At 33.8% G+C, this 23256-nt stretch overlaps 1 protein-coding gene across 2 annotated transcripts in view; it reads left to right on the forward strand.

Annotated features, from left to right (window-relative positions):
• The window catches only part of LOC111046243 (puromycin-sensitive aminopeptidase), a 76660-nt gene that overhangs the window by 11564 nt on the left and 41840 nt on the right, over positions 1-23256 (forward strand). The window contains exons 2-4 of one of the 2 annotated variants that reach the window (XM_039427964.1): positions 14455-14687; positions 15962-16112; positions 21495-21783. In XM_039427964.1, coding sequence (XP_039283898.1) covers positions 14455-14687; positions 15962-16112; positions 21495-21783 — 673 coding nt within the window. Of the gene's footprint in view, positions 1-14454; positions 14688-15961; positions 16113-19481; positions 19771-21494; positions 21784-23256 lie in introns of both variants that reach the window. The other variant, XM_039427965.1, reaches the window with a different exon arrangement.

Genomic DNA, 23256 nt, shown 5'->3' on the forward strand with positions numbered 1-23256 from the left:
ATATTATGTATGGTATTGTGATGGTATTATAAGGTTGTGAGAACAACCCTAGACATTATGGTAACAATTTATAATAGGGGAATCGCTTGGCTTGCGAGAGGTTAAATTGATCTAACTCTATAACTCATGAGAAAGGAACTATATTTTAAAATAATAAACAAAACAGTTATATTTTGGAGAACTAAGTAATCGATTTAATCAAATTGTAACTCAAAATGAAACTGGAAACTTAAATAAAAATAATATTGAGAAAACTTTTTAAACAAACAATAGAATAATTACAGGATTTGCCTTCAATAAAAAAGATGAATAATATATAATAATAAAATTGATAATATTAGCTCACTGAACTCACTGAACCAGGAAAATGGTGTCTCGGAAAAGAAGGGTAGAGCCGGGCCCGATTATCTGCAGTAGATAGCTCCAGGTCCCGTCCTCGTAACCGACTCACTAGAGCCTCTCATTTTTTCCATAATTTTACTTGTCATGAATTTTCACCGTCGTCAGCAATTTATCTATTCACTGTGAAAATTCATGACAAATAATAAAAATTATGTAGTTCTATTACATCCCCGGGTCCCCCTAAACTTCGGCCCGAAGTTATCGAAAAAACGGCATCTCTCTAAGTTAATTTTTACACATTTCAAAAATATTTCAAAAATTAAAGTCAAAATTACCGCAAGCTAAAATTATTATTATTATTATTCACAATATTATTCTAATTGGATATTTATATGTAACATAACTTTCAATGAGTACCTTAAATCTATGTGAGTGCCAACTCATAAGCTAAATGCAAGTGATATAAATTACATTATAGTGAACTAATTCATAAAAATCAAACTTAACACATCAATCAACTTCAAATCAACAATTCAATACATTCATATCTGAATAAGAATTGAATGGAAAAAATTTCAATTATATTGATGAATAAAATTAAACCTACAAAATCTACGAAAGTAATAAAATTGAATCATAATGCAAAAATTAAACATCAAGTCCGAATAGTATTCGAGTAAGCAAAATAATATTGTGGACCTTGAAAATAAGAATAATAATAATAATTGAAATAGTTTATCTTCTAATCTGGGAAAATATTTGAATCGATAGCATAAAAGAGTAAATGGATACAATAATAGTGAATAAGTAATTATTATTTGCATAGTTTCCTATATCCTAACCCATTATTTTAATGATTTCATTACATACTACTTTACTAAAACACAATATATTCTTAAAGCTCCTGTGGGTAGTCCACAATTGGAGTACGTTTCGGGACTCTCAGTTGATTTGCTTTCTTCTTAATATAATTTTGAAGACATAAATACAAGAATATAACAGTTATCAGTGTTTGCCAGACAATAATAATATAAATGATCAGTTTATTGTTCACCCCTAACAAATCAAAGTTATTTGGCATTTCAACATGATGGAAAATGTCTTCTGAGAATGAGTTGTGCTCTTCAAATTTTGAAAAATTCAAGTGCCAATTTTCATTTAAGATTTCCGAAAGGTTTAAGTACTGAGGCAGAGTCTCATGTTTAAAAATTGGGATGCTCAATTTAGATAAATTTGTCCACATGTGAGGAATTAAGTTATTAATAGCTGGAGAAGGATGGGAACGGGAGTCGCAAGGATAAAGAGTGCTTATCAGTACGTCACCGTTGTCGTCTTGAAGTTCGCAGTTGCAAGGGATGTGGAGTGATAGGGTTCCTGGACTGTTGCTTGGGACCTCAGTTGTTGAGTTTTTACAGCGAATTGTCGTCTTTTTGCCGGTGTTGTGGAATAGGAAGGTGTCTTCTCGTAGGCGAGTGATTAGGGTTTGATTGTCAGTTGCTTTACAATCAAATTTGCAGACTTCTCGTAGCTCCGATACGTCTGCTTCTGATGTTAGAAGGTGGAGACAAGTGGCTTGGGTGGCGGAGTTCGACATCTTTTTCCTCGGAATTAAGCAGAGGCCTTTCTGCTTGAACTGGCAATCGTCTTCTTCGTCATCTGACAGGATTTGCAGTTTATTTTCTTCTCTAAGTATCAGGTGATGTTGGGAGGTCAAACGGCAGGTATGACCATTCCAATGAAGCGGGATAGATTGCAGGTGGAATAATGAAATAGTTGAATTTTTCTTCTTTATTGGTATTTTGAGGGTAACCAATAGTTCGTTGTCGGATTTTCTGCAGGATGTTAGTTTCAAGTTTCGAATTTTATCGTTGTCTTTTGTTGATATGGTGAAGTTTCTCTTGTTTATTTTCTTTTCGAGTTCTTGAAGTCGATTGTTTAGGTCTTCTTTTGAAATGACGTGATGAGAAAGTTGTTGATTGTAGCATCTCATGTCGATTTCATTGTAGTTGTTAGATAGAGTCATCATATACATGAAAATAGTAGTCCTCAGTTGTGTTTTCAGTACATCGGTTGTAGTATTCCCTTTCTGAAACTTATTCTGTTGGGTGAATGATTCTTGCCAAAGAATAAGGTCATGCTTCATGTTGTTCAATACTTTCTTCACGTTCTCTGCCATGCCGTTCATCTTGCGTGTGTTGTCTATCAATTCGACATGTTCAGCGTGAACGAAGTCTTGAAGATTACTGAGATGAGAAGTGATGTCGGTTTCGGTTTTCACGTATGCGCCCAATTCTTCGTCGGTAGCTACTCCGCAACACCAGTTTAGGACCGCCCCGATCGTATCGATAGAGCGTTCGCGGCGTGGTAGTCGATTTTCGCTCTCAGCTGGAGTGTTGTCGTCATCGCTGCCAATGTAAATGCCGTCTTGTAGTTGTAGAAGTTGCAGCTCCGTTCGATGAATCTGATCAAATACTGCACACTCCGATGAGGAAGGGAAAGGACATGAGTCAATTTTTAAAGGAGTACTCAGAAGGTTCCTCATAACAAATAAAGGATTTGACCTAGGAATACTGAATGTTATTGGAACTGTGGACTCGTAAAATACTACATTGTGAATTTCTTTAAATAGAGCTCCGTGAAAAAGAGAAATTTCTTGAGACAATACCGTACAACATATTTCTACAAATGCTAAGGAACAAAGTATTATGGTATTCATTTTAAAAATATTATATCAGTTAGTACTCTATATTAATCTATCAATGAACAGTTCGTATAAGATATCAATTTTATAAACAATAATTACTAGTAAAATCCCCAAAAACCCTACAAATAGATTATGTAAATGGTCAAATTAATAGCTATTTCTTATATTCCAATCGTAATCACTTACTGGAATTGATTATTTCATTAACATCAATACAGATAATATTGTTATTAAAATATACGTTTTCACATAAATAATCTTATAAATAAATAAATTATTATATCAAGAATCATCCGTTTCTGAAAAAGAGAAACATTTTATTACATACGAGTCAAGAAAATAATATTCAAGCATAAATCGTATTTGATGATTTTCAAATAGCATTCATTCATAAACAAAAACGTGAGAACAATTCACATCTTTTAATAATGAATCATCGTTAGAATGTCTAGTAAAATTGTCTATCAGAGCTCAATTATATTTCATTGTTTCATCGAAGTAGAAATCCAATTAATTAATTGATTGATTGAAAACTGCATACTATTGTGATTTGAGAATCATCTCGATATCTAGTCGTGAGAAAATGGATTTGATCGCTTCACAAGTCAATACTGATCTCGCAAACAAAATTCTCTAAAAATTCAGTTGTAAGCATGATATTGTTTTTCAATGATTTGGAAAATAAATAAATTACATGAATGTTTCATCTCGATTTCTTCTCATCAATTGTCTTTTAAATTAATGAAAGGCAAAGATTTAGGATGAGCGAGGTATAATTGCTAGCATAAAGAAAAGTGCTGGAATAAAGAATACAGTTAGACAATAGAACAATAAACACTTAATTGATGGGATCTCGTATGAAATATTTTTTCAATTTATCTACATGAAAAGCTACATTTTTATAAGTACCTCGTAGCGGAAAAAATATCTCATAGACTTCATCTGTTACTTTCTTTACTACTTCATATGGGCCTGAATATTTTTTGACTAATTTCCTAGACTGTCCTTGTCTTACATCAGGATCGTGGACCATAACTAAATCTCCTGGTTCAAAAATGCAATCTGTTCTATTCCTATCGTAATAGTATTTCTGTTTTTCTTGTGCATCTGATAAGATTGATGGTATCTGTTCTCGCACTTCTTTAAGATTTGCTAATCTCGCGTCTAAATGATAAGTGACGTCGTCATTTTCGGGAAAGATTTTCAAATCTAAAGGAGTAGTGGCTTCAAAACCGTGCAATAAGAAAAAGGTGTATATTTCAAAGAGCATTGTTTCGAAGTATTGTATGCGAATAAAACTTTCGGCAGCATTTGTACCCACAATTTCCTATTATCGGCTACGTAAGCTGTTAGCATCTCTTGAATTGTCCGGTTGGCTCTTTCGGCCAGACCTTGACTTTGGTGGTGACTTGATGATCCTAATATGTGTTTGATTCCAAGCTCAACCATAAGGTCATCGACTTTTTTATTTACAAAATGTGTACCTCTATCGGATCGAACTTCTTTTGGAACGCCAAATCGGTATATTAATTTCCATAAGCATTTAGTGGTATTATTTGCGTCGGCGTGTTTACAAGGTTCAGCTAAAATATATCGGGTCGTTAAGTCAACAATCGTTAGAATGTATGAATAGCCCATTGAGCTCTCTAACGGACCGATGTAGTCCATCATGATACTTGAGAAAGGCTTACTATCACACTTGATGGGTGATAAGAAACCTTGAGGCTTCGTAGTAGGGGTTTTTCTCTCTTGGCAATTTTTACATGATCTTACATAATTCGCAATGTTTTCATACATATTTTCCCAATAATATTTCGATGATATTTTCTCATGGGTTTTATAAATGCCGGTATGTCCACCTGTTAAGGAATCATCATGGAATGTTTCAAGGATTTTATTGATAAGAGATCGGGGTACGAGAAGTTTCAATTGATTGGTATGCCCATCAAATTTCTTCAGATAGACAATGTCTTTTTCGATCGTGTATTTTCTCGCCTTTCTAATCGTAGCTGTATCACTATGATTAGGGTTTCGTATTGCATCATATATTTTTCTTATACTCTCATCATTTTTCTGTAAAGTCTTTATGTCTATTTCTTCTATTTCGAATATATTGTAGTTTTCGTCCTTTGTGAGATCAGTTATATCCTTCTCTAGTGGATATCTACTCAGGGCATCAGGTACGTGCATTTGGGCTCCTGGTTTATATTTCAAATCGAACGTGAACTCCGTTAATTTCATAAGTAACTTACTGACTCGAATACTGGGGTTTTTCCAAGTTTTATAGTATTGTAAACTAGCATGATCTGTGTAGATTGTAAACAATCGGCCAATTAAGTATTGTCTGAAATAATTTACACAATACACTATTGATAGAAGTTCAATCTCTCCTACTGCCCAATTTTCTTCATGTTTTGTCAGTTTTCTGGAAACAAAAGCTACTGGATGTAATTTTCCATTGTCATCAGGCTGCGAGATAATGCCCCCTATTCCAACTCGAGAAGCATCTGTGTGTACCACTACCTCCTTATCATTATTAAAATGATGAAGTACGGGTTGTGATAAAAGTTTGCTTTTTATTTCCGAGAATGCGTTCTGCTGATCTTCTTCCCAAGTGATTGGTTTATTCTCGTTATTTTTAGATATCAGATTTGTTAAGGGTCTTGCAATTATAGCGTAGTTTTGAATGAATTTTCGGTAAAATCCACTAAGACCAAGAAATGCTCTGACATCTTTGACAGTTTTGGGTATAGGGTATTTTTCGATAGCTTCCAAGGTTTCGGAAGCGGGTTGTATCCCTTCCTTTGAGACAGTGTGTCCAAGTACTTTAATTTTTCGGTAGAAGAAGTGACATTTAGATGTATTCAATTTTAGTCCTACGTCTTGCAATCTTTTCAAGGTTTTCTCGAGCTGTTGATATTGCTTATCAAATGATTCTCCATAGCTAATGATATCGTCCAAGTAAATCAAAACTCCTCTATACAAATAATCATTGAATACTTGGTTGATTGCTCGTTGGAAAGCATTTGGAGATGTGGAAAAATGCTTGTCTGATATCTAGGGTGGAAAAGTAATCCGAATTGTCAAGAGAATCAAAAATTGTTTGAAGAAGGGGAAGGGGATATCTATCCGGTAATATTTTCTCGTTCAACATTTTATAGTCTACAACCAATCTGAATCCACCGTCTTTTTTAGTAACTAAAAATGCGGGAGAAGCATAATGACTCTGGGTTTCACAAACTATTCCTGCTTTTATCAATAACTCTACTTGTCTGTCTATTTCTGTTCTTTGAGCGATAGGTAATCTGTACGGTGACTTAGCAATGGGTGTGTAATCTGTAAGTTTGAACTTGTATTCGGGTAATTTCGCTTCCTCGAAATCAATTTCGTTTGTTGAAAATAGGTGTTTGTATTTATTGATGAGTCTTTTCGCTTTGGAATTTTGCTCTGGTGTAAGATCTTTATTAATATCTATTTCACACCCCCTCCATCGAATAGAACAGAGTCTACTAATGAAACAGATTCGTCGTAATTACAAACTTCTCCTTCAATTTCACCAATAATAGTTTCATGCAACAATCTTATATCTTGCCTTCCTAGATTCAAAATTCTAATTTCACTCATGTTTGTTTCAAAATCATCCTCATTCCAAAGCACATGCAATTTTTTATTATGTAATAACGATTCATTTGGAGTAAAATGGGATACTTTGAGCAATTTTTGTGTTAGATTGACTTTGACATTCACGTCTTTTTGAGCGGGGATTATTGTTTCAAGAGCACATTTGACGAAATTTACGGGATTGGGTATGCAGACTTCTTTTGTAATATTTGTTTCAGAATCGTTGTGTAATCTATTTAATGTACAAATCCACTCTTTATCCATGTCTAATTCGACTATTTTACCATTATCGGTCATTGAAATGATGTTATTCTCATAATCTAATTTCATTTTATATTTTGAGAAGAAGGAATTTCCAACAATAATATCAGCCTGTAAGTCTTCAGAAATTACTAAATTTACTTCGAATTTCCTGTCATGTATTTGAATTTCACTCGAGATCATTCCTGTGATCGGCATTAATGAACCATTAGCTACCGATAAAGCAATACTACTATTTTTCAAATGTTTTAGATCATCGCTACTTAAAAGATTTTTTTGAACTATGTTTACGTTCGTACCGGTGTCAATGGTAATTGATACATCTTTTCCTTTGAATTTTCCATTAATAGTAAGTACTGGGACTTGAATTCTTCTCTCTTTAGTCAATGATCCATTCATTCCAAGTTCGTGCTGAGCATGCATTTCGGAAGACAATAGCTGTTTGAAGTTGGTTTCACTTTCTATTTCGTTAGAGCAATTAATTTCACTTTCATTTGAGTATAACTGATTATTATTGGCATTGAGAAAAAACTGCCTGACAAATTCTATCGCTTTGGATTGTTCATCTTTCATTGATACAGAAGATATTATATTACATGTGATTTCTTCTTTATCAATTGAATTTGGAGAATAATTATCAAATGGAAATTCAGCGCTTTGTTTTTCAAATCCGGATCCCAAGTTCATATCCGATTCGTCTAGGCTCGGGATCCTGTATTCGAGTTTTTTGATAAGAAAAAACAATCGTCTTTCCAGTGATTATTCCTCTTACAGTATGTACAGAATCTAGTCCTATTAGGGTTGATTGGTGTCCTGTAATTGACTGATGTTGATTGTGTGTAATTATTGTTTGTATAAGGTTGTCTTTGGAAATTGTTCTGATTTGTTTCGTGTGGGAAGACGTTTCCGCTCCTATTTCCAAACTGTCTATTAGGATTAGGATTATGTGATTGTGTGTTTCTGTCGCGATCATTGTAATTATTATTGTTTGAATAAGGTTGTCTTTGGAAGTTGTTCTGATTTGTTTCGTGTGGGGAAAAGTTTCCGCTCCTATTTCCAAACTGTCTATTAGGATTGGGATTTTGTGATTGACCTACATTTCTACTCAAATTTTTCACCACAATACTCAGATCGTTCAATTTCTTCTCTAAAGTATCTACTACATTTATTTTTTGGACAGGCTGTTCGATTGAAGCATTATGCATTCCTAACTTTTTGTCTAGAAGGAAGCGAGATCTTTCATATTTGGCGAGATTTTTCTCTAAATCTTCAACTGATGCATTGTCCATGAAAGCAACATGTTGCAATGCTCCTACGTCTAAGCCTCTCAAAACATATCCTACTATTCTTTTCTCTGACATTTGAGGCTCAAGAATGTGACAAAGTTTTATTATATCTGCTGTGTATTCTGTGTATGTTTCTGTTGGTAATTTGTTTCTGTTTTCGAGTTTTTGTCTGGTTGTCTCTTCATGAACAGGGTCTACAAGTTTACTTTTTAAGTGGCCTACTGCATCAAGAAATGTCGCGTTTTCATTTTTATCCGAAAATATGTCGAAAATTGCCAATGCTGTTTTCTTGAGGTAGAGGGGTAAATACAAGATTTTATCATCCTCATCCCACTTATTTATTTTTGCTGCCCTATTGAAGGTTTTCAACCACTCGTTGAAGTCTTCACTCTTTGTACCCCCATAGCTTTCGGGTTTCGCAAAGGGTCTTTTATCATTCCCTGCCATATTATTTTCTGGAATTAGGATATTTGCTAAGTTATCGGGAGCTACTGTGTCGTAGATGTGTTCTTGATTTCTGCCTAGCTTGCCTACTATTCGCTCGTAATCGGCTAACATAGGGAAGATAATACGATCGCGTTGAGACAGGGACCCTAACTTAAGTAATCGACTTAGAGCATCTCTAGCTCCTGAATCGTGGTCCACATAAATACAAACTTTTTTTGCCAAGTCAACAGCGAATCTCAAGTATTCAATATTAACAGATTGAGGGATGTGAATACCTAACTGTTTGCCTAGCTCTAATAATTCTGATTTATCCAGAGATTTTACTTTTAAATCAATAGGTAAACGTAATAATGAAACCTCGAATTCACTAGGTGATTGTTCAGAGTCACTAGAACTAGAGCTACTCATCTCAATATAACAATAATAACAATTATCATATTTACCCTGTACGTTGAGAGAATAGAGGACATAATTATACGAGATCAAACACAGAATATAATAATTATGATAATGACCTGAAATGAAAATGTCAATAGATAATTTGAAGGCTAATCTTGTCAATTAATAAACTCTTTCTCATGAGAACGACGCCCAACACCATGTAATGGGGTATTTAAAATAGGAATATATTGGGGTTATATTATGTATGGTATTGTGATGGTATTATAAGGTTGTGAGAACAACCCTAGACATTATGGTAACAATTTATAATAGGGGAATCGCTTGGCTTGCGAGAGGTTAAATTGATCTAACTCTATAACTCATGAGAAAGGAACTATATTTTAAAATAATAAACAAAACAGTTATATTTTGGAGAACTAAGTAATCGATTTAATCAAATTGTAACTCAAAATGAAACTGGAAACTTAAATAAAAATAATATTGAGAAAACTTTTTAAACAAACAATAGAATAATTACAGGATTTGCCTTCAATAAAAAAGATGAATAATATATAATAATAAAATTGATAATATTAGCTCACTGAACTCACTGAACCAGGAAAATGGTGTCTCGGAAAAGAAGGGTAGAGCCGGGCCCGATTATCTGCAGTAGATAGCTCCAGGTCCCGTCCTCGTAACCGACTGACTAGAGCCTCTCATTTTTTCCATAATTTTACTTGTCATGAATTTTCACCGTCGTCAGCAATTTATCTATTCATTGTGAAAATTCATGACAAATAATAAAAATTATGTAGTTCTATTACAGTGTAGTTTGGAGGTTATATTTTTTATTTTTGAAGGCGTACTCTGGGAATATCAATAATCTCTCGATGTCTGGTGTTATGTTCATGCACATCAGTCCGAGTCAACATGTACTGCTGGTTCTAATCAATGGAATACTATGGTAAATTCCTTAGAGGCATCTAAAGGTGCGTACAGACTTTCGCTCTGCTCCGCAACCGAAAGTCACTTGAGCAGAGCGATTGATGATCGACCGGTGAGCAAGAGTGGAACGCGAGAAAAGCTAACATCTTCCGTAACGTTAATGATCGGTGCGAGTGAAGAGTGGGGCGGAGCGATTGCGGTGCGATGGCGGAACGAGTGCGGAGCGTGCGCGGTGTGGGTTGAAGGCGCGTATATCTGTACGCGGCTTTAGACGCGCGGTTATAAGCAGGCATCTCGAGACACGTGGTTGCTAGAAAGACGTAGCCGTCCTATCTCCCAATATTAAAAGCTACGCTACTCTGGTGTCTTCTTCTTCTTTGGCTGTGCCAGTCAGCATTCCTTTCTCTTAGTTTGCCTCTCGATCCCTATCCAATGCTTCCTCTCTCCTCCAACCACTCTCCCGCAAGTCAGCCAATATTCTATCTTCCAACCTCATCCTAGGTCTACACGCCCTCTCACACCATCCAAAACCAAATCCTGCTCTCTTTGTCCAGCGTAATCCTCCTCCCGTCGTTGCACATGCCCAAACCACCTCATCCTTGTCTCCTGCATTTTCTTTCCCAGTAGTCCAACTTTTACAGTGCCTCTGATCAATTCATTTCTTATTTTATCTCTTCTTGTAACCCCACACATACAGCTTAACTTTCTCATCTCAGTCACTTCCATCTTTTGTTCCTGTTTCTTTGAAATGGGCCATATTTTGTTCCATACAGCATAGCTGGCCTCACAACTGATCTATACACTTTTCCCTTCATTTGATAATTCACTCTCTTATCACAAAGAACACCACTCATTTTTCTCCAGTTTATCCATCCACAATTTATTCTATGCTGTATTTCTACATCAAGCCCTCAATGAGCCATATGAATAAAACCAGAGCAAATGCTCATGAGCAAGAGTATGGAGCATAAGATTTTGCTCGTGAGCAAAAGGTAGAAGCAAAAGCATTTGCTCATTTTTATATGAATAAGCTTTACCTTATACTCTTACCTTATGCTCCTGAACTTTGGAGCAAATGCTCACGTATATTAGAGATTTTTCATCAGCTGATTCGCTTTTGTAGCCTTAGTTTGTTTTTATAGCTCACGAAGCGCTAAATATGCAAATAGGGTGCACCGCTTGTGTTTGCGTCGTCTGCTCTGTTTTCTATTCATGAATAGAGTTTTAGGTTAGTTGAGTTTAGAATTTTGAAATAATAGCGTGAAAAAATGTCATTTTTATAATAATATTCAGCATATTCTTATAATAGCCTTCTTATAATCGTCCACACTCTCACCTTCTTAAATGCCTATCTCCTATTTTGTGATGACTATCTTTTGTATTTATTCTTTTGTAGGGATAATGGAGATATATATATATCATGGTTGAATCTAATAAGAGTTTTATAGTTCTCAACTATTGGTTGTGATCGTATCTGGTATAGTTTCCTCTTTCTCATACGGATTAGTTGAGCCATATTACTATGAGCAGAAGGTGATCAGCTGCTCTGGACTAGACTCACCTTTTTTGAAGCATTTGCTTCAAAAGTTGAGCAAATGCTCTAGTTTATCTATACAATTTTGAGCAAAAGCTTTTACTTTTGAGCAAATGCTCAAACTATTTTTTTGATGAGCATGAGTAAAAGGTTTAGCTCACGTTTATTCATATAAAATGAAGCAAATGCTCCATATTTTAGAAGTATAAGCAAATGCTCAACTTTATTCATATGGCCCAATATCTCTGTACACTTGAACCCAGGTACTTAAAACTTGCAACTGGATGCAGCTTGTTTCCTTCAAGCTGTAAGGGTAGCCCATCATTGTTTCCCAATATCATGTACTCTGTTTTTGCTCGGCTAATTTTCAGTTCCTTTTCTCCAAAGTCTCCCTCCAGCTTTCCAGCCTTTCTTCCAACGGCTTCTTGACTGCAGCACCCATGACTACGCTACTCTGGTGTGAACTGGATAAATTACATAGCTTGGTTATCTCATAGGCGATTATTAAATTCATTACCTAAACATTATATAATCTATTTTATTGACACGAATAAAATATAATTCATTTTTTAAACAAGAATAAATAGTCAATATTCCAGTATCAGCTATCCTCCATAGAAGGCATTGACAAGGCAGAGAATCAGCAACGCTATTCCTCTTTATCTTCCTCTATTGCCATTATAACGACTTATAATAGTGACGACCTTTAGTGTTTGATCTGTTTGGATGCGTATATGTGCAAATGCACGCTAAGAGAACAAATGTTTTCAGCTGTGAATAACAAATAGTGAGTAGGTTTTTGATTTTGTATTAAATTTTTTCAAATAAGTGCAATATTTCTAAAGTTTTTTATTTATTGTGATACATTCTGTGATTCATTTAGATTAGAGTATAAAATCAACCTTCAAAATTCTAAATTCTAAATCATCTTTCCTGGACCGAAAATCAAGTAACGAAGCAGTGTGTGATAACATAACCTTATCTTTTGGACAACAATAACATTTTATCAAAATTTTTGGAGAGAAATAGTACAGGCTCAGCCTAGTTTTTCCTCCAATGTCATAATTGTATTATGATTATAGTATTTTATACAATAAATGAATAAATAAAATAAATAAATAAAGTAATGCATTACCAAGCGTGCAGTTGATAAACAAAATCTGGAATGAGAAATTGGAACACTCACATCGCTAGTTGTGTTCAGTGTAAGGAGCTACATGCTCACATCGTGTTTCAATGGCACTTTTCAGTTTTTTCGGCTGCATGATTCGACGTGCACTTGCACATATATGCATTTAATTAATGTTCAGTTCAATTCGTTAATTTCCACTTGGCATAACAATACATGTTCATATATATATGATTTTTAACAAAATAAGAATTACATTTTACCTGAAATAATATAAAAGAACAAAATTGATTGAGTGGAATTCCCCCAATAAGACTGAGTTTGGGGGACAGTTCCAGCAAGCAGTATTATTCAATATTATATTCACAAGGTGATATTCATTATAAATTACAATTTATGTGTCATTCAAATTACAAAATAAGAAACATATAACAGTAGGTGAATAAGTGATAACATCACATTGATGTACCTACTGTTATCTGTTTCTTATTTTGTAATTTGAACACATTGTAATTTATCATGAATATCACCTTGTGAATGTGATCACATCTCAAGGCTCACAAGTTCAACTGAAGCTGTACAGTCGTTCAACAGTTTTTTCAGTTTTGTAATTGCTTGATGAGAAAGATTCCGTTTTCCACTTCTTCGATTAGTGGCTCAAGAGTGGAAATTAAAGCTCAATGAGGATAAAACAATAACCCTAGTTTGCTCATTAAGGAGGAAAACAGCAGCAACACTACCAGCAAAGCTGTTGGGCTTCTGGATGAATGGGAAGTTGAGCTGGAATCACCATATTCAACAGGTGTGCAATGTAGGAAACTTTCAAGAGTATTACCTCCTCAGCAAACTGAGACGCCTGGTTGATCATAGCAGCCTCATCAAGGCCTACCACTCACTTCTCCAGAGCCACATAATCTATGGCGTACTAATAGGGGTTCAGCAACCGGTCGTCCATGATGTACTGCATCTACAGAAAAAACTGATGATAGTGTTCTTCTCGTGCTTGAGGGAACACTGCCAACCTCTCTTCAGATGTCTAGGGAAACTTACGGTGTACAGCCAGTATGTGGGTTACTGTGTTATCTGATATACACACTCATGTGAGGTACCTTCTTCTATATTTCAGTACAGTTTTGTTGATTGTATTATATATATATATCATATATATATATATATATATATATATATATATATATATATATATATATATATATATATAATATATATGATATATAATACTACAACATATATATGTAATAATACTACATGATCATAATATAATAATTCATAATAATATAGTGAAATAAAAAAGGAATATGTTTATCCTTTTTTATTTCACTATATTATTATGAATTATTATATTATGATCATGTAGTATTATTACACAATGTCACACATTATAATGAGATCATGTTATTATAAGAATGCGATGAAATCATGTTATGTAACCATGTAATCATATAAAATAACTTGTAAAACTATAGATCTTATTGTAACCATGTTACCATAGGCGACAAGCCTAGTAACAATTTAAAAATAGAATCTATCTGTCTATCTACAGTATTGATGTTTATAAAATGTAATGATTTTGAAAAATGAAATATTATTTCATTGGTTCATCCTTTTTCTCTCAACATTTTTTATAAGGTGAAAGTCTCCATCTATTCAAACTACTTCAGCTTACTCTTCAACTACTCAGAAAAAATTGCCATTTCAGATATGATTTAGATTTACATAAGCTACATCTCAATTTCGCTTTACACCCTTTAACAAATGTGTTTTTGTTATTTTTATTAATTTCCAGATAAATGATCCAGTTGACAGAATAACAGTGAATTCGGTAGGTTTGAAGTACAGTAAAGTGGAACTGCAGCACTCAAATGGGGATGTGTTTACGCCAGAAACAAAACTATCAGTAGAAGATGAAACACTGTCTCTCTTTTTCCCAAACCCTCTTGCAACCGGCTCAGCAACAGTTAGTTTTGAGTGTTCCGGAACTCTCAATGATGACACCAAAGGATTTTACCGGAGCAGTTTGTAAGTATCATTTTATAATAATGTTGATAAACCTGTCCCTACACATACATTCATAAACCTTTGTACGATTATCTTTGGAAACTTGAAAATCATTGAGGAATGTGTTTAAATGAGCTATTAGAATACTATTAGTGATGATAAATATACTTGAGGTTAGTACTTTACCCATGGACACTCCCATTTCCAGCTAGTCATCCAGGAGCAGCACATGCTAGTTATTCACATGAAAATAGCACAGGAGCTGTCCAGCTACTCTAATATGATGACAGTCGGCATTGGCAGTCTTCCATATCGTATTGATGTCCCATAAGATGAATGGACAAAAATTAAAATTATGCATTCTTCTTGGAACACATTGCGTCTACAGTTTACATAAGATTTTCTTGATAGAACAAAATATAACAAATAATAAAATAAAATTAATAACAAAATAAAAGGAGCGCATTAGCTTTCTCAAATTTCAAATATTCCTTTCAGAGAACCTGGGCATTTTTTCCAACTTGAAAGAGTTAATTTTCGTTAGAATTATTGTTACTGTAAATTGAAAACTGAAAAAAAGATCCCTAAAGAATTTGATTTTCTTTCCAATGGCACACAGAACGTTGAATACTGTCCATAAATAAGTGCGTTCTAAAAGATGACTGATCTCATGGGACATAATTGAAATGACCGGTAGTTACTGCCTACTTTTGAACTCACATGTTGAGTAAAAACAAATTTTTATTCTACAGAATACAGTAATCTATTTATTACATCAAAAGAAAAATCCAATAGAGATAGATCAATCCAAATAGGTATCATCCATACTTATAAATTAAGGGCCGGTTTCCGAGCTCGGCATTTAGCCAAGTTGAAAAAGCTTGAAAAAGCTGGAGTCAGAAAATTGGCTTTCGAAAACGAGGCGTAGTCGCAGTTTTTATTTTCTCATTTCGTAGTAGTTTTTTATGATAATCTTTATTTTCCCATTTCTATAATAATTGGAAACGTTTTTCCTTGTCGAAATGAAACATTCCAAAGTAATTAAAAATAGCTGAAACTTTACACTATTTTCTCTTTATTCCATTTTGTGTTCAATTTTCTAGTTTTCGAAATTTAATTCTAACGTTGACTACGACTACGCCCCGTTTCGGAAAGCCAATTTTCTGACTCCAGCTGTTCAAAGTCTAGAACAGCTAAATTCTGAGCTCGGAAACCGTCCCTTAGTTAATTTCTAGTAAAACCCTTAATACTTATAAAAAACATGAACTAATACTTGTAACAATTTTTTTTTGCAGGAGAAATGACAAAAGTAAATACATGGCCATTACCCAATTTGAATCAACATATGCGCGCATGTGCTTCCCATGTTGGGATGAGCCTCTAATAAAAGCTGTTTTTGACATTACTATTACTGCTCCAAAGGGGTGTACTGCTGTCAGCAATATGGTAAATATTACTTGTTGATTTTCATTGTTTACTTAATTCTATTCACTATCTTAGCATATCAATTTATCAGATACTCACAATACATTACGATCTCATTAACCTTCCGGTAGTCGCGCCCTACTCAATTACAGGAGCAGTCGCGTGTTGTAATTTTTACAGCATCCAATTTTCCAAGTGTATTGTACTCTGTTTACTGTCAAAACATTTTAATTAATTGTATAATTACTATTTCCATATCATTGGATTATTATACGCCTATGAACATTTGCATGATTACCTTTTCGTAGCCCAACAAGGTACACCAAGCATAGCCAACAATTCCGTGTTATTGGTTCGTTGACAGTGTCTGTCCCTATCATACTTATGCACTGTGGCGAGTAAATGGCACCTAAAGACTGAACCATTGCTCGGTTGATCCTGCAACTCAGTGGAGTGATGAAGAGAAAGTTTTGGAATGCATAGGTGACTCATTCACTGATACCACCCAATTCAATAGTTTTGTGCAGCAAAAAAAAACTGACACTGTTGTACTTTTTAGAACATCGCAACTGCCGGAAGGTTAAGACAGTATAACATTCAAAATGTTCTTATAAATTGCTTATGACTACATAATAAAAACAATTTTTCGTCCTCATTGGCTCAGTTTTAAGCTTGTCGCAAATTGAGACGCGACGTGACGTGAGTCTGCTAGATGATTTAATATCATATTATCGTATTATAATGTTAACATTGAGACAAAGCTTGCAGACTCTCGTCACGTCGCGCCTCGTCTAAGAGCAAGTACATTTGTTGTCATGCTCACTCACTTCCCTGTCGAGTAAGGAATAATGAGATGTGAGAATTATTATTTGAAAACTATTTTTCTTAACATTTACCAAAACTCACCTAGTATTTTATGTTCTAAAGTTATCTTAGAATGGAAATTTGGCATGTCACTAAATTGTTTTCCTCCTTCAAGAATATTGTCATTCACTCTTTAAGAGGGGAAAGAAAATAACGCAGTTACTGTATTACTATTTTCCAAATAGAGACTTCTGCAATTGAAATTTTTATATAATTTATAGTAGATAACTGTAGAAGGAATTCATAACATTGAACCTTGTACACTATTTAGTTTTGTTAGTTGGAAGCAAACCCGTGAGTCTTTCTTTTTGCTCTGCTGATGCTCCAAATCGATTTCCAAGCTACTCTGGAACAGAGGTAGTATTTTTTCACAATTTATGACTACTGAACAGTCGTTTTATTAGTGACTGTGACTGGGTCATCCATCACAAACGTTATCTCATTGGGATGTGTTGAAGGATTATTCATGAATTATTCAATCCAATAATTTATTTATATCATAAAAATAATAATACAAAACGAAAACAATGTGCAATATGTGGAATATACATTATTGTAAGGAGGGCTAAATTTGAGCATAATTGCAACCGTGTATTAACAGCAAAGAATAAACCTAAAGAGTTATGGTCTATTGTAAAAGAAAATCTTAATAAGAATGATTTGAATAATGTTTATGTAAATGACTGTCTAACAGCTGGTGGTTTTAATGATTTTTTATTGAGAGTGTTAGTAATATTGTTCATAGTGTACCTACTTCTGTTAATGATGTTTCTTTTTATCTTGTAAATTTCAAACTAAATGTTCCTATAATAAAATTCATTTTCTTTTTCATTTATTAGTGTTGAACAAGTGTATAATGCTGTATTGTCTCTTAGTAATAGTGCTTGTCTAGATATTTATTGTTTGAATTCTTCTCTAATGAAATTACCTTTTCAATATGTGTATTGAGAATGGGGTTTTTCCTGAATGCTTAAAATTAGTTAAAGTGATTCCATTATTGAAAACAGGTTCACCTCTTGACTACAATAATTATAGGCCAGTGTCTATTATACCTATACCTATAATTGCAAAGATTTTTGAGATTATACTTTATAATCAAATTGTACAATACTTCGAAAAGAACTTACTTTTTACTAATAGCCAATTTGGTTACAGAAGCAATAGAGGTACTCATACTGCTATCTCAGAGTTCTTGAGGAATGGAATTAGCTGGCTAGATGGAAAAATGAAGGTCAAGAGTAGCTTTTATGACATGTCAAAAGCTTTTGATACCATTTCACATGTTATTCTGATACAAAAACTCAGGTTTTATGGGTTTGATGATCTATCTATAAAGCTTATAATGTCTTACTTAAGTAATAGATTTCAGACAGTTATTCACAATGGTTCTTTCTCTAATTTTCTAAAAGTTGAATCAGGTGTTCCCCAGGGCTCCACACTTGGTCCCATACTTTTTATTATCTATTCAAACGACCTGCCAGCAGCAATAAGTGGTAGTGATGTCAGGGCGTTTATGTTTGCTGATGATCTAGCAATACAAGTCAAGTGTAAGAAATTATTTGACAACATAAATATCCTTAATTTTATCAATGCAACTATCGAAGACTGGACAGCTGCAAACTCTCTTTGTCTCAACAAAGACAAAACACAGTTGTTGAAATTTGATTTAAGTGGCCGATGTGATATGTGAAGTTTCTAGGCATCACATTACAAAATAATTTAAAGTGGGAAAAGCATGTCAGCTTACTGTGTAGTAAGGTGTCTAGAGGTATTTTTATGCTTAGCAGATTAGGGCATATTGCTAGTCTTGATGTGATGATTGCTGTTTATCATGCATATATTCAGTCTCATTTGGCATATGGCATTGTTGCATGGGGAGAGATTCAAATGTGAAGAAACTTTTTATATTACAAAAGAGAGCTATCAGAGTGATTTGTAATAAGGATAATAGAACCCATTGTAAACCATTGTTTAAAAGCCTAAGAATCATGACAATTACTGCACTGTATGCTTTTGAATGCATGATGCACACAAAGAAAAATGTAAACAGTTTTCCAATGTAATGTTCACAGCCATTTTACTAGACAGGCTACAGCACTCAGGACTCAGTGTAACTACCACTTTATGCTGAATAGTTTTGTTGAGTTTGGAAAATAATGTACAATAAGTTACCAGTTGAAATAAAAGAGCTTGAAATTAGACAGTTCAAAATTTGTGTGAAAAATATTTTAAATGACTTTATGTAATGCATAAATAATGTAATGTAATTCTTATGACCTGTGATATATTAATGTTAAATTTCTTTTAATTGACTGCTAACCTTACAGTTTGAAATACTAAATAATGTGATGTAATTCTATGACCTGTGATATTGTTAAAATTGTGATTGTATATTTTTTGACGATGTCTTGCATTATTGTTTTTAATGTTCTGACAATAAACGAATCTTGAATCTATTGTTAATCTAATAGTTTTCAGATTTGTTCTATTAAATAATTTTACTTTAGCTATTCTATTCCATGTTAGCCTGTCAAAGATGAGGTGGTTGAGTCAAATGGAGAAAGAACTATGATATTTGAAACGACTCCGTTGATGTCAACATATTTGGTTGCAATGTGTGTTGGTGAATATGAGTACATTGAAAGTCAGACGTCGGATGGAGTGAAATTGCGACTGTATACTGAGCCAGGACTTGTCAATCAGGGCAGTTTTGCACTTGAGTTCACTGCTAAAGTACTCGCTTTCTACAAGGATTATTTCGGTATCAGTTACACACTGCCTAAGCTGGATCTTATGGCTGCTGCTAATTTTGTTGGTATGTATTCAGGTGGTTATTCATTTTAACAGTACTCAGGCAGTATCGCCTAAACCTATACAAATGCAGTAATATATACTGTAATGTTGCAATTTTATAAGTTGGTTGATGTTTACATGTCTCATATAATTGAACATCTCAATATCATCAACTGACTGCCAAGCTGAACAAAATCATAATTAAAAAAAGAAGAAGATGAAGTGATAGTTCTATCAAGAACTGCTGTGCCTAACCTTTATGAAGGTAATAAATTAAAAATAATTTTGAAGAAAATTTTTAGAATTTTAAAGTAGGCCGGCTCATCTAGAAAATGAATCTGAGTCTATACTATTTCAATTCATGCAGGCGAACGGGTTAGAGTCAGGAAAACTACAATAAGATTTTTGCCATGCCTGATTTAATCGCCGTTCACTATTTTAACACTACAATATTTTAAAACAAACAAAATATCAACAATACTGACACGAAAGAGAATAAGATTCATATTAAATTTAACACGTTACATTACCTTTATTCTCTGATCTGGGGGCGCATTAATATCCTTACGTTAGATATTAATACGTCACCAAACCAAATAATATCAGTTGCAAATATCAATTTCAGAACAAAACTCAAAACACAAAAACCCAAATCTCGTCGATAACCCCATACACCAATTTCAAAACCGCACTTTGATTGACATTTTTGTATGACCCTTTGTTTCACTGCACTGCACTTTGTTGATGGTTTCCGTCGTGTTTCCTTTCGATGTTATTTCGGCGTTTTCTTCTAAGAGTTGAGTTGATGATGTCGGGAAGTCATCTTGCGATGCGCAACCTCCGTCTCCCGAATCGGCATTACGTCAATTCTGGTCAGGTATCATCCTCGGGACCTCTTACGACATGCCTTGCTCGTGGAGTCCTTGATGGTATGAAGTTGTTTCTTACAGCAGGATTTTGAAGGGGTTGAAACATGAAGTTGGTCTGGGGTCACACATGAACCACTGTAAATAAATGTATTACAGCATTAATTTCTAACTCTTCCTACAATTCATCAAAAGCTAAAACAGGAGTTATTGATTACAGTTAATTAAATTCTCTCATTCTATTTAAATCCTCATTTTATATAGATTTTTATCTTTAAACTACTGTTTCTTTGTATCAGAATTAATGGATCTTTCTTCTCAAATAATTCAAAAGCTCTGTTATAATTTAATAAAATAGCGTTCAGTTAAAAGCCTTAACGCCATGAGAAAACACAGTCAGAAAAATATAAAACTTTAGCAAGTCTTAAACTCAATATGAACATAATCTTGAAAATTTCATTCCAATTTAAAGACTATCTTCCTGACTTTCAGCAAAACTCTACAATAATATATCTTCAGAAACAATAACTCAAATGTAACATAACTGAAAACTTTCTTCTCTACTTTCTGTACTTCTTTAGGAAAAAAATTATCTTCCATCACTAATAAAATCAAAAGGATTATTTATTCTCAATCAATATTATTAATAATTACTATCTAATGTTTATTACGCATGCAATTGTTCAATAAAGGCCTTTATTTATTTATTTTATTTTTTTATTTATTTGTTAAAATTGTGATTGTATATTTTTTGACGATGTCTTGCATTATTGTTTTTAATGTTCTGACAATAAACGAATCTTGAATCTATTGTTAATCTAATAGTTTTCAGATTTGTTCTATTAAATAATTTTACTTTAGCTATTCTATTCCATGTTAGCCTGTCAAAGATGAGGTGGTTGAGTCAAATGGAGAAAGAACTATGATATTTGAAACGACTCCGTTGATGTCAACATATTTGGTTGCGATGTGTGTTGGTGAATATGAGTACATTGAAAGTCAGACGTCGGATGGTGTGACATTGCGACTGTATACTGAGCCAGGACTTGTCAATCAGGGCAGTTTTGCACTTGAGTTCACTGCTAAAGTACTCGCTTTCTACAAGGATTATTTCGGTATCAGTTACACACTGCCTAAGCTGGATCTTATGGCTGCTGCTAATTTTGTTGGTATGTATTCAGGTGGTTATTCATTTTAACAGTACTCAGGCAGTATCGCCTAAACCTATACAAATGCAGTAATATATACTGTAATGTTGCAATTTTATAAGTTGGTTGATGTTTACATGTCTCATATAATTGAACATCTCAATATCATCAACTGACCGCCAAGCTGAACAAAATCATAATTAAAAAAAGAAGAAGATGAAGTGATAGTTCTATCAAGAACTGCTGTGCCTAACCTTTATGAAGGTAATAAATTAAAAATAATTTTGAAGAAAATTTTTAGAATTTTAAAGTAGGCCGGCTCATCTAGAAAATGAATCTGAGTCTATACTATTTCAATTCATGCAGGCGAACGGGTTAGAGTCAGGAAAACTACAATAAGTTTTTTGCCATGCCTGATTTAATCGCCGTTCACTATTTTAACACTACAATATTTTAAAACAAACAAAATATCAACAATACTGACACGAAAGAGAATAAGATTCATATTAAATTTAACACGTTACATTACCTTTATTCTCTGATCTGGGGGCGCATTAATATCCTTACGTTAGATATTAATACGTCACCAAACCAAATAATATCAGTTGCAAATATCAATTTCAGAACAAAACTCAAAACACAAAAACCCAAATCTCGTCGATAACCCCATACACCAATTTCAAAACCGCACTTTGATTGACATTTTTGTATGACCCTTTGTTTCACTGCACTGCACTTTGTTGATGGTTTCCGTCGTGTTTCCTTTCGATGTTATTTCGGCGTTTTCTTCTAAGAGTTGAGTTGATGATGTCGGGAAGTCATCTTGCGATGCGCAACCTCCGTCTCCTGAAACGGCATTACGTCAATTCTGGTCAGGTATCATCCTCGGGACCTCTTACGACATGCCTTGCTCGTGGAGTCCTTGATGGTATGAAGTTGTTTCTTAAAGCTGGATTTTGAAGGGGTGAAACATGAAGTTGGTTTGGGGTCACACATGAACCGCTGTAAATAAATGTATTACAGCATTAATTTCTAACTCTTCCTACAATTCATCAAAAGCTAAAACAGGAGTTATCTATTGATTACAGTTAATTAAATTCTCTCATTCTATTTAAATCCACATTTTATATAGATTTTTATCTTTAAACTACTGTTTCTTTGTATCAGAATTAATGGATCTTTCTTCTCAAATAATTCAAAAGCTCTGTTATAATTTGATAAAATAGCGTTCAGTTAAAAGCCTTAACGCCATGAGAAAACACAGTCAGAAAAATATAAAACTTTAGCAAGTCTTAAACTCAATATGAACATAATCTTGAAAATTTCATTCCAATTTAAAGACTATCTTCCTGACTTTCAGCAAAACTCTACAATAATATATCTTCAGAAACAATAACTCAAATGTAACATAACTGAAAACTTTCTTCTCTACTTTCTGTACTTCTTTAGGAAAAAAATTATCTTCCATCACTAATAAAATCAAAAGGATTATTT

Source organism: Nilaparvata lugens, chromosome 5, assembly GCF_014356525.2.
Source record: "Nilaparvata lugens isolate BPH chromosome 5, ASM1435652v1, whole genome shotgun sequence".
In the NCBI taxonomy this organism is placed as follows: Eukaryota; Metazoa; Arthropoda; class Insecta; order Hemiptera; family Delphacidae; genus Nilaparvata; species Nilaparvata lugens.